Source organism: Lethenteron reissneri, chromosome 71 (assembly GCF_015708825.2).
Source record: "Lethenteron reissneri isolate LAM-NWPU_2019-01 chromosome 71, ASM1570882v1, whole genome shotgun sequence".
Classification (NCBI taxonomy): domain Eukaryota; kingdom Metazoa; phylum Chordata; class Hyperoartia; order Petromyzontiformes; family Petromyzontidae; genus Lethenteron; species Lethenteron reissneri.
In genome coordinates, this window is record NC_083849.1 from 435,193 (window position 1) to 452,069 (window position 16,877).

At 53.1% G+C, this 16,877-nt stretch overlaps 1 protein-coding gene across 1 annotated transcript; it reads right to left on the reverse strand.

The window, feature by feature from the left end:
* Positions 1 to 4,934: 4,934 nt before the first annotated feature.
* Positions 4,935 to 15,946, reverse strand: LOC133361134 (glutathione S-transferase Mu 1-like). The gene is made up of 8 exons (XM_061580002.1): positions 15,667 to 15,946; positions 12,056 to 12,131; positions 11,163 to 11,227; positions 9,952 to 10,033; positions 8,442 to 8,542; positions 6,976 to 7,071; positions 6,588 to 6,698; positions 4,935 to 6,374 (listed from the first exon to the last, which is right to left on the reverse strand). Exons 1-8 carry the CDS (start codon positions 15,700 to 15,702, stop codon positions 6,279 to 6,281), a joined length of 663 nt encoding a protein of 220 aa, XP_061435986.1. The 5' UTR covers positions 15,703 to 15,946; the 3' UTR covers positions 4,935 to 6,278.
* Positions 15,947 to 16,877: the final 931 nt, after the last annotated feature.

Consider the following 16,877-nt stretch of genomic DNA (forward strand, 5'->3'; position numbering starts at 1 on the left):
GCCGAAACGTCGTGAGAATTATTTTATTGTTTTATTTTTATTATTTTATCATTTCCCTTCTACGTGACTTTACGGAAAGAACCAAGAAGAGGAATGTACTTTTAGTTTGGGCGGGAGCAGTCCATTCTTCACTAGACAAAGGATGTTGTTCACGTTACACAGCGTGACGGCTCCTGTGACAGACGCCTCACGCAACAACCCAACACGGTACTCAATGACAACACCGGGGGGGGGGGGGTCTTATATAATATACACATGACGGGCGACGGTTCGGGCGATGGGCCTTCTCCACGACAAAGCTGTTGTAGAATGTGTACACACCACCACACAAAGTTGTTGTTGTACAATGTGTACACACCACAAAGTTGTTGCGGTGTGTACAATGTGTACACACCACCACAAAGAGTTGTTGTTGTTCAATGTGTACACATGACAACAGTTTCTGTACGCGAGCGATACATCGTCAGGGTCGGGATCGAACCCACGACCTCCTGCACACCAGGCGAGGTAGTCAACATCTCACAGCCACCGTGATGATGATGAGCGAAACACGCAGACTCCAAATATACAGCAACAACATGCATATCATGCATCAAGGTCGGGATCAAACCCACGACCTCCTGCACACCAGGCGAGGTAGTCAACATCTCCTAGCCACCGTGATGATGATGAGAAAGACGCAAACTCCAAATATACAGCAGCAGCAGGCATCGTCAGGGTCGGTATTGAACCCATGTCCTCCTGCACACCAGGCGAGGTAGTTAACATATCATAGCCACCGCGATGGTGATGAGAGAGAGAGACACAAACTCCAAATATACAGCAACAGCATGCATATCATGCATCAGGGTCGGGATCAAACCCACGACCTCCTGCACACCAGGCGAGGTAGTTAACATCTCACAGCCCTCGCGGCGCAGTGCAATGGGTCACATCAACCGAGCGCCGTTACCACGACGCCTCGCGGCTGGGGGGGGGTGTGTGACAACTCCACGGTGCTATGGCCGAGGAGCTGACCGCCCCCCCCCCCCTCTCTCTCTCTCGCCGTCTCTCACCCCGCGGATGTCCCAGTAGCCCAACAGGAGCGGCATCTTCTCGCTCTCTCACTCCTCACTGAACGCCGGGAATCGATTCGTGCTGCTTTTTAAAGGCGATCGACTCCCGAATCGTTACTCCACTCGCCTCGGATCGATTCCCCTCCCTCGCCCCTCCCCCATTTGAAATCGCTATTCAAGTTCAAGTTCACGTGTCGTGGCGTTAACTACTCGCTGTTCGCAAACTGTGAGAGAGCGTCTTCTTGGTTCTTTCGGTAAAGTCACGTAGAAGGGAAGTAATAAAATAATAAAAATAAAACATAATAAAATAATATGTTTTATTTTTATTATGTTTTATTTTATTATGTTTTATTTTTATTATTTTATTACTTCCCTTCTACGTGACTTTACCGAAAGAACCAAGAAGATGAATCCCTGCAGTCACGAAAGCTTTAAATCGAAATGTGAGAGAGCGGTTACAGGTTGAGTCACAAACCGCACCTCTCCATAAGGCTCAGCCTTTGTGATGCAGTCTATTCTTAGTCTCAAGCCTCACCTTACCATATTAATAATAAAGATGCGGCCCATGCCCCACCACCTTCTCCAACCATTATATAAACGCAGTGGTAACTCCTGAAATCTCTCATTTACTTGATACAGCCGTTGTGGCTGTGACGGTACCACCTGAAGACGGAAGCTTGTGTTGCCTCCGAAACTTCGTGATTTTTATTTTATTTTACTTTTTAATGTTTTTACCTACGTGGCTTTACCGAAAAAACCTAAGGATGTGAGAGAGCGGTTCGGTTCAATCAAACGGTCAGGGTCAAAGGGAGTGAGGTAGGATCCAAACGCCAGATTGGGAAGGACCAATCGGAGGGTCCCACGAGGTGGCCGGGGATTGGACAACCCGGCCACGAACAGGTATAAAAGCCGGAGCGCTGAGAGCTCTTGGCCAGTTCTGCTACACGAAGACCCAAGTCGGCCGAAGACATCTAGGACCCTGGACCAAGCCCTCCAGCCCTCGTCAGGGCTCGGGCTCAGAGTAACCAGTGGTCGGGGAGAGATCCCCTAGGTCCAGCCAGAGGACGCTGGGAGAGCAGGGAGATTAGATAGTCTGCAAGGTCCGGAGGCTGTGTCTCCTCAGGGTAACTGGTAAGGGGACCATATACCCCCTTTGTGTGATAGGGACTGTGTATTAAGATAATAAACAGTGTGTGCCATAAAGAAGTTTATTAGTCCGTCCTTTACAACGCTACACATGTGTTAGGTGTAGCCCTGTGAGCCATTCGGCTCTTGAATCGGATGCAACCGTAACAAACAAAAACATGAACACATCTTAAAGTGAATATGTGACTGAGTGCAAACAGAAAATCCAAGAAAAGACAGCAAAATATTGCAGAAAAAATCACCGTACACCAACGTTGTGTGCAAAAATCCCAGTGGGATGCAAGTCAAACAACAACAACAACCCCAAGACAACTTAGATTAAGGTCATCAGTCTAACTCTGTACTACAACAAACAAACATGGCTAAACCAATACACATTTCGAAATCACCAAAATAAAGCCATGAAAGCAATAAAACAGCGATCATGGGGACTGTGACGACTATTCTCGTGAGCATGGTCTCTGCACTGCTGGATGAAGGTCGATGTGGTGGTGGTGGTGATGTCTCCTCTAGCCCTGCGTGTTGTTCTCTAGTCCACGTGGCTTCTCTCTCTCTCTCGCAGTGTCATCACCATCCTCTACCCACTGCTGGATGAACATCAATGTGGTGGTGATGGTGTCTCCTCTAGCCCTGCGTGTGTTCTCTAGTCCACGTGGCTTCTCTCTCTGTCTCTCAGTGTCATCACCATCCTCTACCCACTGCTGGATGAACATCAATGTGGTGGTGGTGATGTCTCCTCTAGCCCTGCGTGTGTTCTCTAGTTCACGTGGCCTCTCTCTCTCTGTCTCTCAGTGTCATCACCATCCTCTACCCACTGCTGGATGAACATCAATGTGGTGGTGGTGGTGTCTCCTCTAGCCCTGCGTGTATTCTCTAGTTCACGTGGCTTCTCTTTCTCTCTGTCTCTCAGTGTCATCATCATCCTCTATCCACTGCTGGATGAACATCAATGTGGTGGTGATGTCTCCTCTAGCCCTGCGTGTGTTCTCTACTCCACGTGGCTTCTCTCTCTCTCTCTCGCAGTGTCATCTCCATGGGTCTCAATGCATCTCTATGGGTCTCCATGGGTCTCTATGTGTCTCTATGGATCTCTATGGGTCTCTATGGGTTTCTGTGGATCTCTATGGGTTTCTGGATCTCTATGGGTCTCTGGATCTCTATGGGTCTCTATGTATCTCTATGGGTCTCTATGGATCTCTGTGGGTCTCTATGGGTCTCTATGGATCTCTATGGATCTCCATGGATCTCCATGGGTCTCTATGGGTCTCTATGCATCTCCATGGATCTCCATGGGTCTCTATGGGTCTCCATGGATCTCTATGGGTTTCTATGGGTCTCCATGGATCTCCATGGGTCTCTATGGATCTCTATGGATCGCTATGCATCTCCATCGATCTCTATGGATCGCTATGCATCTCCATCGATCCCCATGAGTCTCTATGCATCTCCATCGATCCCCATGGGTCTCTATGCATCTCCATGGATCTCCATGGGTCTCTATAGGTCTCCATGGGTCTCTATGGATCTCTATGGGTCTCTATGCATCTCCATGGATCTCCATGGGTCTCTATGCATCTCTGTGGGTCTCCATGGCTCTATGGATCTCTATGGGTCTCTATGGATGTCCTTGGATCTCTATGGGTCTCTATGGATCTCTATGGGTTTCTATGGGTCTCTGCATCTCTATGGGTGTCTATGCATCTCCATGGATCTCTGTGGGTCTCTATGGATCTCTATGATTCCATCACCATCCACACAAAGGCTGCAGGTGTTCTCATTTCGATTCCAGAATCGAATCTCTCGTAGTGACCGCTGAATCGGTGAAGAGAGAGAAAGAAAAAATCAATGAATCGAAGTAATCGGTTCAGGATCGACTCTTAAGAATCGAGGCGAACCTGTGAAGCGTCACGTTCCTATTGGCCACGGGGCTGCGTGACGTCACCAACCGCCCTCCTGCCGTCACCCCCCCCCCCCCCCGTGACTCCCCCGCCCAGACGTCCGTGGCACGTTCTGGAACGTTGACGTCACCGCGTGGGGCAGCGCGTGCCCCCCCCCCTTGTTTGTAGCCCCTCCCCCCTCACCCTCCCTCTCCCCGACCAACAACGCAGCCGTCATTCGCCACTCAGCGGCGTCACCGCGAGCGCCTGTGCCAGGCTAGGTGCACTTTGAGGCTATCGCGTGAAGCTTGCCGAAGGTTCGCTGACAGGAGGTCACGGGACAGACCCAGCAGGTGCTGTGGGTTGACTGAGATGACTGGCAGATGCACCACTGTGCCAGGCTAGGTGCAGGAGGTCACGGGACAGACCCAGCAGGTGCCATGGGTTGACTGAGATGACTGGCAGATGGACCGCTGTGCCAGGCTAGGTGCAGGTCACGGGACAGACCCAGGTGGTGACATGAGTTGACTTAGATGACTGGCAGATGCACACCACGTGCCCCCTACTGTGCCAACTCGCTGTTTTAGCCACCCGGCGCTCCGCTCGTTGTTGTGAGCGTCGCTCCTCCGCCCTCCGTTGTTGTTGGAGGGCGACTTCCTCCAACTGCCCAGTAGCGTCCTTCACGAGCCTCCTCCACTGAGGCCGATCTTGACACCGCTGGTACCAGTCATCGGCAAGTCCACTCAGCTCCACGTCCTCCCGTACCACATCACTCCATCTCTTCTCTAGCCCGTGCCGTCTCCCGCTATCCGGCCACGCAGGACGATGACCACCACACGGACACGAGCACACTCGCTCCTGCCGCCACGTCGTCTTTATTAAGCCAGTTGTCTGCCACAAAGACAAAGATTCCCCAGCAAAGCCTCGGCAGACTGTTGGGGCAAGTGCTGTTATCATACCCGTCAACTCGTACCGTTTCCCCGTATTTCCTGTACAGGGAAATTCACTTTGCAGGTCCATATGGCATTACAGCCGTTTCAATACAGGCAATTTTTACTGCTAGGAACCACCTGGTTCCACCAGCCCACAGGGGATTATTGTGTCCGTCTGTCGTGCATCCAAAAATGGGAGGGGTGGGGCTGGGTGGAGAGGGGCTGGGTGGGGGTGGGAGGGGTGGGGCTGGGTGGGGAGGGGCTGGTCACCCCGTGGTGCCCTTATAAAACTCAACGTATAACCTACTCACGCCGGCTTGTGCCCGCCCTCACAGTCGGCAATATTTGCGGAATACCCCACGCCGCCGTTGACCCTGCCCATTGACCGAGCAACCCACCAACGTTCCTACCAGCTCCCTCCGTAGGAATGTGTTTTATTTGTTGTCTATTTGTGTTTCTCCCTTGTGATGGGACTTTGTAGGATTGACGTTGAGATTCTAAGGGGCACGGGGTGCTAATAAGGTCTGAGTTGGTCTGTAATGAGTGGGGCACTGATAAGGGGTTGAAGGGTTTGTGTTAGCGAGCGCCTATGAAGGCCGGCCGCTTGTCTCCCAAGTTGCAATGTTTTTACACACCGCGCCAGGTACTCAATTGAGGCTGAATCGACCTAGGGGAGGCCCAGGACCGGTTCAGATAATCGTCGCTGGTGTTGGCCGTGAGCGGGAATCGAACTCGGGTCACCGGGTTCGTAGCGGAACGCGATAACCGCTACACCACCGCTCCAGGCCCAGTTATCTGCTACGGACACCAACACCACCAACAACAACACCACCAACACCAACACCACCACCAACACCACCAACAACACCACCAACACCACCAACACCACCAACACCACCACCAACACCAGCGGCATCATCACTGCCTCGCTACGGCAGTGACCACCAACCCACTCGGGGTTGAACTACACAACAGGACACCGTGTTTGTGCGTCCGTCACCGTGACCGCTTCTTGTGAAGGGTCACGCACGCAGAACATAACGATGAGCCTAGCTAGGGCTGCCCTCGAGAGATGAGGGCTCTGTATCGTATCGATGGCTACAATCTATTTGTTAATTTCGGACCATATGGGCAATTAAAAAAGGGTAAAAAAACGATTATTAGATTTTTCTACTGGCAAAGGAGGTCTCATGATGGCCATTAAGCTCTGCCGACTTGTGATTGGCTACGGCGGCGGAGAGATCCTTGCGCGGGGCCTCCTGATTGGCTCATTCCTTTTTGTTCCCCCATGATGCCATGCGGTTGTTGATGGGCGATTTGATGAAGCGGCTCGACTTCATGAAGGCGGCGATCTTGTCCAGGGCCTAGAGGCAAAGACAAAGGTCACTTAGAGATCGCGCAAATCTATCAAGAGAAGACAGAGATCACACGGGTGGCCTTCAGACAGGGACTTTGCCCGGCCACCTTTGTCTCCCCAGTGACGATGGATGTACATGTATGTGTTGAACTTATGTATGTAGCCAACCCCCCATGTCCCCGTGTCTCCCCGCCCCCCCTCCCCCCCCGCGTGTCGTCACCTCGACGCGCTGGAGGAATTGGCCCAGGTTGGGGTGAGGCAGCAGGAGGCTCGCGTCGAACAGCCGGTGTTGATCCAGCACGTCGTACAGCACCAGGTCCACGTAGGTGAGCTGCGGCACATCAACACGCTGCGTCACATCAACACGCGGCGTCACATTAACACGCTGAAGTGCCACTGCAATGATGCTGCTGATGATGCCGATGATGGAGATCTTTCTGCTGCTGGTGGTGGTGCTGCTGGTGGTGCTGCTGGTGCTGCTGGTGGTGCTGCTGCTGGTGGTGCTGCTGGTGGTGGTGCTGCTGGTGGTGCTGCTGGTGGTGGTGCTGCTGGTGGTGCTGCTGGTGGTGGTGCTAGTGGTGGTGCTGGTGGTGCTGCTGCAGCGTCACCTTGTCCCCGGTGAACCACTCCTTGTCTCCCAGGAAGGTGCTCAGGGCTTGCATCTTGGGCGGCACCGACTCCAGGAAGCCGGGCCGGTTCTTGGCCTGGGGGCACGGAGACGCAGACACAGCTAAAGGTCCCCCGGGTAGCCCACACAGAAGGCCGGGGCAAAGTGCTGTAGGTGAGGAGCAGCAGCGCCTACAAAGTCCGGCACGGCACCTACACAATCGGCGGGGGGGGAGGGGGGGGGCTGGTACCACGCCCGGCCGCCTTTGTCTCCCCAATTGGCGATGTTTTACGGCACAACGCGCCAGGTACTGATTTAAGGCCGAGTCGACCTAGGGCAGGCCCGGACGTGTAATCGGACGCTCTCCGCCACCTGCCATTGGCCGTGAGCGGGATTCAGACTCGGGCAACCATGGGGCTCGTAGCGCAGCGCACCGCTCTAACCGCGGCTCCACCGCTCCCCTCTACAAGTTCATTGATTAGGTACATAGCCCTGTGAGCCATTCGGCTCTTGAATCGGGTGCAACCGCAACAAACAAAAAACCAAAACATGAACAAGAAAACATCTTAAAGTGAATATGTGACTGAGTGCAAACAGAAAATCCAAGAAAAGACAGCAAAATATTGCAGAAAAAACACCGTGTACACCAACGCTGTGTGCAAACATCCCAGTGGGATGCAAGTCAAACAACAACAACAACAACCACAAGACAACTTAGATTAAGGCCATCAGTCTAACTCTGTACTACAACAAACAAACATGGCTAAACCAATACACTTTTCGAAATCACCAAAATAAAGCCATTAAAGCAATGAAACAGTGATCATAGGAACTGTGACGGAATTTTCACAATAAATGGCATAAACAACATGTACCACCAAAACCCTGCAGCAATAGCTGTGCTGCATGAGTCACTCCGCAACAGTAGGAGCATCAATCGAAGTATTATAATTTCTCAATGCACCTTTAAGATCCGCACACTAAATCTAAACACAGGTCATACTTTGTAGCGATCATCCGGAGCGAAACATTTTATTTTAGGCCACTGAATAGCAGTGCCAGAGACACGCACGCACGCAACGATGTTTGGGAGTAATGGTGATGGAAGCGACGACGACGACGATGATGATGATGCATCATCATCACAGGGCCACTGGGGGTAGAGACACAGAGGGGAGATGGGGGGTAGAGACACACAGGGGACACGGGGTGGGAGACAGTGATGATGATGATGATGATGCATCATCATCACAGGGCCACTGGGGGTAGAGACACAGAGGGGAGATGGGGGGTAGAGACACACAGGGGACACGGGGTGGGGGACAGTGATGATGATGATGATGCATCATCATCACAGGGCCACTGGGGGTAGAGACACAGAGGGGAGATGGGGGGTAGAGACACACAGGGGACACGGGGTGGGGGACAGTGATGATGATGATGGTGGTGATGGTGGCAGGGACTCACAAAGTCGGGTCCGTAGCACAAGTAGACTAAGCGCATGCGGATGTCCATCGCCTCGTTCTCCAGCATGTCCACCATGGCTTGCTGCTTCTCCGTCTGTCCAACTGCAACATCATCAGCAGCAACATCATCATCAGCAGCAGTAACATCAGCAGCAGCAGTAACATCATCATCATCAGCAGCAACATCATCATCAGCAGCAGCAGCAGTAACATCATCAGCAGCAGCAGCAGCAGCAGCAACATCATCATCAGCAGCAGCAACATCATCATCAGCAGCAGCAACATCATCATCAGCAGCAGCAGTAACATCATCAGCAGCAGCAGCAACATCATCATCAGCAGCACATTGTCACCACCACCACCACCACCACGACCTCCGCCACTGCCACCACCACCACCTCCTCCACAACCACCACCACCACCTCCACCACTACCACCACCACCTCCAGCACCACCACCACCTCCTCCTCCACCACCACCACCTCCTCCACCACCACCACCACCACCTCCACCACCACCACCTCCACCACTACCACCACCTCCACCACCACCACCACCACCTCCTCCACCACCATGACCATCACCACCTCCACCACCACCTCCACCCCCACCACCACCACCACCACCTCCTCCACCACCACCACCTCCAGCACCACCACCACCTCCTCCACCACCACCACCTCCTCCACCACCACCACCTCCACCACTACCACCACCACCTCCACCACCACCACCACCACCACCTCCTCCAGCACCACCACCACCACCACCACCTCCTCCACCACCACCACCACCTCCTCCACCACCACCTCCTCCACCACCACCACCTCCTCCACCACTACCACCACCTCCTCCACCACTACCACCACCACCTCCACCACCTCCACCACCACCACCTCCACCACCACCACCTCCTCCACCACCACGACCATCACCACCTCCACCACCACCACCTCCTCCACCACCTCCTCCACCACCACCACCTCCTCCACCACCACCACCACCTCCACCACCACCACCTCCTTCACCACCACCACCACCACCTCCACCACCACCACCTCCTCCACCACCACGACCATCACCACCTCCACCACCACCACCACCACCTCCAAAATCACCACCTCCTCCACCACCACCACCACCACCACCTCCACCACCTCTACCACCACCTCCGCCACCACCACCTCGTCCTCCACCACCACCACCACCACCTCCAAAACCACCACCTCCTCCACCACCACCACCACCACCACCACCACCACCTCTACCACCTCTACCACCTCTACCACCTCTACCACCACCACCTCCGCCACCACCACCGCCACTACCACCACCTCGTCCTCCACCACCACCTCCACGTCCAACACAACCACCTCCACCACAACCACCTCCTCCTCCACCACCACCATAACTCCCTCCTCCGCCACCACCACTACCACCACCTCCACCACCATCACCACCTCCTCCTCCACCACCACCTCCTCCGCCACCACCTCCACCAGTCTGCGTACCCAGGCCGTGTTTGCGAGCGATGTGTCTCAAGATGGCGTTGCTCTGAGTCAGCTTCACGTCTCCATCCAGCAGATAGGGCAGCTGGGAACACATACACACACACGTACATACACACACACACAACAACAACCGCCATTCGCTACTAAGTGGTGATGACGTCACCACGACGCTTGTGCCAGGCCATGTGCACCTCGAGGCCACGTGAAGTGTCGAACGCCCGCTGGCAGGAGGTCACGGGGCAGACCCAGGTGCCATGGGTCGACTGCCTGAGATGACCGAGATGACTGGCTGATGCACCACCTGTGCCCCCTACTGTGCCAACTTGCTGTGCTTTAGCCACTCGGCGCTCCGCTCGTTGTTGTGAGCGTCACTCCTCCGCCCTCCGTTGTTGTTGGAGGGCGACTGCCTCCAACTGCCCAGTAGCGTCCTTCACGAACCTCCTCCACAGAGGTCGATCTTGACACCGCTGGTACCAGTCATCGGCAAGTCCACTCAGCTCCATGTCCTCCTGTACCACATCACTCCATCTCTTCTCTAGCCCGTGCCGTGCCCGTTTAGCCCCCTCTATCCGGCCGAACAAAAGCTGTTTAGGCATGTGGTGGCTGGGCATGCGGGCTACATGACCCAGCCAATGCAGCCTTGCCTGCCGGAGCTCTCCGATGGGACTTTGCCCAGACGCCAAAAGGCGTCATCTGGTCCAACCCATGTGAGACTAGGCCAAAAGGCGTCATCTGGTCCAACCCATGTGAGACTAGGCTCTAAGGAAAGCTGTCTCGGGTGTGGACCAATCAACTTCAAGGACAGTGCATATATTATCAGAGTTGTGTTTTTTGTTTGCATTATGGCTGCAGGTATTGTGGTCTATGCAAACATGACTCCTTGTAAAAAAAGGTGTCAGTTTTGTTGCCAGATAGACACTGATATTGGTAGTGATGATGGTGGTGAAGATGATGGCGATGATGACACTGGTAGTGATGGTGACACTGGTTGTGGTGTTGATGATGTTGATAGTGACACTGGCTGTGATGTTGACGATGTTGATGTTGATGGTGACACTGGTTGTGATGTCGATGATGTTGATGTTGACACTGGTTGTGATGTTGACACTGGTTATGATGTTGACTATGTTGATGTTGATACTGGTTGTGATGTTGACGATGTCGATGTTGACGATGTTGATTTTGTCGATGTTGATGTTGACACAACTTACGTTGGGGAAGTCCAGGCCTAGTTTGTGTTTTTGCTCCAGCCAGGCTTTCCTGTCGTAGCCCGGAGCTGTGGGGGAGATGGGGGTGGAGGCAGAGTCCAGGGTTAGAGTCTGTGTGTACGTGTGTGTGTGTGTACGTGTGTGTGTACGTGTGTGTGTGTACGTGTGTGTACGTGTGTGTGTGTACGTGTGTGTACGTGTGTGCATGTGTGCGTGCGTACGTGTGTATGTGTACGTGTGTGTGTGTACGTGTGTGTGTGTGTACGTGTGTGTATGTGTACGTGTGTGTGTGTACGTGTGTGCGTGTGTACGTGTGTGCGTGTGTACGTGTGTGCATGTGTACGTGTGTGCATGTGTACGTGTGTGTATGTGTGTCTGTGCGTGTGGGGAGTGGCGGTGTAGCGGTTAGCGCACTGCACTATGAACCCGGCAACCCGAGTTCGATTCCTGATCACGGCCAACACCAGTGACGATTATCTGAACCGCTCATGGGCCTCCCCTAGGTCGACTCCGCCTAAAATAGTACCTGGTGCGGTGTGTAAACATCGCCACTAGGGAGACAAAGGCGGCCGGGCGTGGTGTTGGCCACCCACCCCCTCGTGTGCCGTGCCGGCCTTCACGAGATGCTGCTACTCGCTAACAGCGCTTGCCCCGACAGTCTTGCCCATGGGGTTGGAAGGCCAATTACAATCGGCTGTTCCCCCTTGCGGGGTGCAAAGCCATCACAGCGGCAGACGGGGGAGGCTCTCTGCGTGTCTCTATCGTGTCTATGTGTCTCTCCATATGCGTCTCCTTCTCTCCCGTGTCTCTCCATATGTGTCTCCGTGTCTCCGTGTGTCTCCCGTGTCTCCGTGTGGTTCCATCTGTCTCTCCGTGTCTCCGCGTCTCCGTCTCACCGTCTCCAACCACGTAGAGTTTGTCTTCCCACTCTTCACCGACGTACTCCAGTAAGAGGCGGATGGCGTGCGCCAACTGCACAACAGCAACATCAACATCAGTCAACATCAACATCATCATCAACATCACCATCATCAACATCACAATCAACAACATCACTATCACCATCAATCATCAACATCACCATCAGCAACATCACCATCATCAACATCACCATCAACAACATCACTATCACCATCAATCATCAACATCGCCCATCATCAACATCACCCATCATCAACATCACCCATCATCAACCTCTCCTAGCCGCTGTGATGATGATGATGAGAACGAGAAGCAAACTCCAAATACACAGCAGGTGTCAAGGTCGAGATCGATTCCACGACCTCCTGTACACCAGGCGAGGTAGTTAACATCTCCTGGCCACCGTGGCCCCCGTGCTAATGGGAGGTGTGAGAGAGCACGGGGTGGGGGGGGGGGCAACAAACAAAGAGACACGAACTCTCATGCCAGGTGCCCTTCCACACCAGACCTGTTGCGCAACCGTGCGGAGACGGTGGCGCAACGAAACTCGCACTTTGGACCGCGTGAACTTTTGACCCGCGGGGGGTGGGGAGGGGAGGGGTGGGGGCAGCTTCGGCCTCCCGACGTGCAATGTTCTCCAGACCACCGACCCCACCAATCCGCACGCGAACCACGGCGCCAGTAGAGACAGCGGCGGCGCAAGCCAACAGAACGGGAATCTATTTGGACCGCGGGGAGGAATCCGATAAGCCATCAAGCTCTTTTACTCGCAGATGTCCAGTAAGGGGGGGCACGGGGGGGGCACGGGGTATCGCAAGTTACGACAGCAAAGGCACGATGATGGGAGTGCAGAGTACAAGAGAAGGCACGCGGATGGTGCCAAGTATGAGACAGAGTAATAGGCGCGTACCCTGGGGAAGTTTTTCTCTGCCAACTTGATATCATTCGCGGGCCGTACAACATGATCAACTTAACAATTAGCCCGTTGTTATATTTGGTCAAACATTTCATTAACTCGCCCCTAATGTGATGGCTGGAACTGCCAAATGATTTTGCGGGCCTTGTCGGACTTTCCCCACCCCTGGGCTTTACGGCGATGAAACAGGAGATTGTGTCAAGATGTCCAAACACCCGAAGAGATAAAAGCTTTCGCAAGCAACCAGCACGGCTCTGATAGCGATGTGTGCATTGTCGTTGAAAGTGATTGACCTATGGACCGAGGTAGTTGTGGTGAACAAACACGCTCTGATAAGGGGACCAGCACAAGGAGAATGGCCACACGTATCAGGAGCATTCATAGCTCGGGGTGAGAAAAACGTGGACCGTGAGAAACCAATTCTAGATTTGAAGCTTTCGTGATTGCAAGGATTCATGCTCCTTGGTTTTTTTGTCGGTAAAGTCACGTGGGTGAAACAATAAATTAAATAAATGAAAACAACCAATTTTTTACAAGGAGTCATGTTTGCATAAACCACAATACCTGCAGTCATAATGCAAACAAAAAACATAACTCTGATAATGTGCACTGTCCCTGAAGTTGATTGGTCCACACCCGAGACAGCTTTCCTTAGAGCCTAGTCTCACATGGGTTGGACCAGATGACGCCATCTGGTCCAACCAGATAGAAGGGTAAAAAAACAATTATCATATTTTTTTTTTACTTGCAAATGAGGTTCCAATGGTGAAAACAACCAAATTAAACGTTGTCCCTGAAGAAGGACGCTTGTGTTGTGCCCGAAACGTCGTGATTTAATTTAGTTGTTTCCATTTATAAAAATTTTTACCTACGTGTGACTTTACCGAAAAAACCAAAGAGCATGATAAATCAGCCAAACACACACAAGTTGCAACTAAACCATCCCCAATCCTAGCAGGCAAAGCCCTCCGAGGCATCAACGTGTTGCCGGGAGGGACCTGGACATCGCAATTGAAGCTCAACAAAGTGGCCCATGGCGTGGAAATTCACGGCGGAGAAATCAACAGCCATGGTCAGTCGATCCGCTGCTGAATGAAGCCAATCCACCCCATGCTAGAACTATCAGCTAAACCCAGTGCAGAGACGCACTAAACCCAGTGCAGAGACGCACTAAACCCAGTGCAGAGACGCACTAAACCCAGTGCAGAGACGCACTAAACCCAGTGCAGAGACGCACTAAACCCAGTGCAGAGACGCACTAAACCCAGTGCAGAGACGCACTAAACCCAGTGCAGAGACGCACTAAACCCAGTGCAGAGACGCACTAAACCCTGTGCAGAGACGCACTGAACCCAGTGCAGAGACGCACTGAACCCAGTGCAGAGACGCACTAAACCCAGTGCAGAGACGCACTAAACCCAGTGCAGAGACGCACTAAACCCAGTGCAGAGACGCACTAAACCCAGTGCAGAGACGCACTAAACCCAGTGCAGAGACGCACTAAACCCAGTGCAGAGACGCACTAAACCCAGTGCAGAGACGCACTAAACCCAGTGCAGAGACGCACTAAACCAGTGCAGAGACGCACTAAACCCAGTGCAGAGACGCACTAAACCCAGTGCAGAGACGCACTAAACCCAGTGCAGAGACGCACTAAACCCAGTGCAGAGACGCACTAAACCCAGTGCAGAGACGCACTAAACCCAGTCACTAACCCAGGGCAGAGACGCACTGAACCCAGTGCAGAGACGCACTGAACCCAGTGCAGAGACGCACTAAACCCAGTGCAGAGACGCACTAAACCCAGTGCAGAGACGCACTAAACCCAGTGCAGAGACGCACTAAACCCAGTGCAGAGACGCAATGCATGTACTACTCTACAGTACGCTCGTAGCGAGTTCAACTGATAATAGTTTTTTTATCCTTTTATCTGGCAACAAAACTGACAACGTTTTACAAGGAGTCATGTTTGCATTGACCACAATACCTGCGGTCGGAATGCAAACAAAAAACACAACTCTGATCATGTAAAGTTGTGGATGTTGTGGCCTGGCTCTCCAGAACACCGCTGTTGTGTGTTCCTTTTCCACAACTTCCACAACTTCCACAACTTTAATGTTGTGGCCTGACTCCAACACACACAACAGCGGTGTGGTGGAGAACCAGGCCACAACATCCACAACTTTAATGTTGTGGCTTGACCCTGCAACACACAACAGCGGTGTGGTGGAGAACCAGGCCACAACATCCACAACTTTAATGTTGTGGCTTGACCCTGCAACACACAACAGCGGTGTGGTGGAGAACCAGGCCACAACATCCACAACTTTAATGTTGTGGCTTGACCCTGCAACACACAACAGCGGTGTGCTGGAGAGCCAGGCTACAACATCCACAACTTTAATGTTGTGGCATCTGTTGTGTGTGTTGGAGTCAGGCCACAACATTAAAGTTGTGGAAGTTGTGGTCTGCCTCTGCACCACACCGCTGTCGTGTGTGTTGCAGGGCCAGGCCACAACATTCCCACTCCGAGTACGACGTTTCGCCAGTAAGACGACGAGCCATCACGAGGCAGGAGAGAAGACAGACGCCTCCTCCTCCTCCAAGAGCGCCGACTGGGTGGCAACTCCACGTTACTGTGGCCGAGTATCTGTGCGCGGCGTCTCTCACCCCGCGGATGTCCCAGTAGCCCAGCACGAGCGGCATCGTGTCGCTCCTCTCGGTGATGGAGATCAAGGCGTGTCTCAGTAACGCTGTCGTAGCTGTTGTTGTAGCTGTTGTTGTAGCTGCTGCTGTAGCTGCTGTTGTAGCTGCTGTTGTCGCTGCTGCTGATGTAGCTGCTGTTGTAGCTGCTGTTGTGTCGCTGCTGCTGATGTAGCTGCTGTTGTAGCTGCTGTTGTTGTCGCTGCTGCTGATGTAGCTGCTGTTGTAGCTGCTGCTGTAGCTGCTGATGTAGCTGCTGCTGCTGTTGCTGTAGCTGCTGCTGTTGTCGCTGCTGATGTAGCTGCTGATGTGACGGATCGATTCGCTCCTTGAGATCGTGGCCTCGATCGGTGTCGACGGATCGATTTGTTCGTTTTAGGTGTCGACGGAGTCGAGTCGGTGAGGTGGCCAAGCGCCGCCACTGGGCGGACAGTTGCCACATCGCAACAGGAGATCCATCCAGCAGCAGTGGAGTGAACATGGTGATGATGACGTCATAGGGAGACATGCAGCAGTGGAGTGAACATGGTGATGATGACGTCATAGGGAGACATGCAGCAGTGGAGTGAACATGGTGATGATGACGTCATAGGGAGACATGCAGCAGTGGAGTGAACATGGTGATGGTGACGTCATAGGGAGACATGCAGCAGTGGAGTGAACATGGTGATGGTGACGTCATAGGGAGACATGCAGCAGTGGAGTGAACATGGTGATGGTGACGTCATAGGGAGACATGCAGCAGTGGAGTGAACATGGTGATGGTGACGTCATAGGGAGACATGCAGCAGTGGAGTGAACATGGTGATGGTGACGTCATAGGGAGACATGCAGCAGTGGAGTGAACATGGTGATGGTGACGTCATAGGGAGACATCAGCAGTGGAGTGAACATGGTGATGGTGACGTCATAGGGAGACATGCAGCAGTGGAGTGAACATGGTGATGGTGACGTCATAGGGAGACATGCAGCAGTGGAGTGAACATGGTGATGGTGACGTCATAGGGAGACATGCAGCAGTGGAGTGAACATGGTGATGGTGACGTCATAGGGAGACATGCAGCAGTGGAGTGAACATGGTGATGGTGACGTCATAGGGAGACATGCAGCAGTGGAGTGAACATGGTGATGGTGACGTCATAGGGAGACATGCAGCAGTGGAGTGAACATGGTGATGG

Excerpts from the sequence above, each read along its gene's own strand:
- LOC133361134 (XM_061580002.1), bottom strand. The coding sequence starts at position 15,702 with ATGCCGCTCGTGCTGGGCTACTGGGACATCCGCGGG. Across the intron at positions 10,034-11,162 it reads TAGGCCTGGACTTCCCCAAC|CTGCCCTATCTGCTGGATGG; the intron begins GTAAGTTGTGTC and ends ATGTGTTCCCAG. Across the intron at positions 6,699-6,975 it reads AGTGGTTCACCGGGGACAAG|CTCACCTACGTGGACCTGGT; the intron begins GTGACGCTGCAG and ends GATGTGCCGCAG.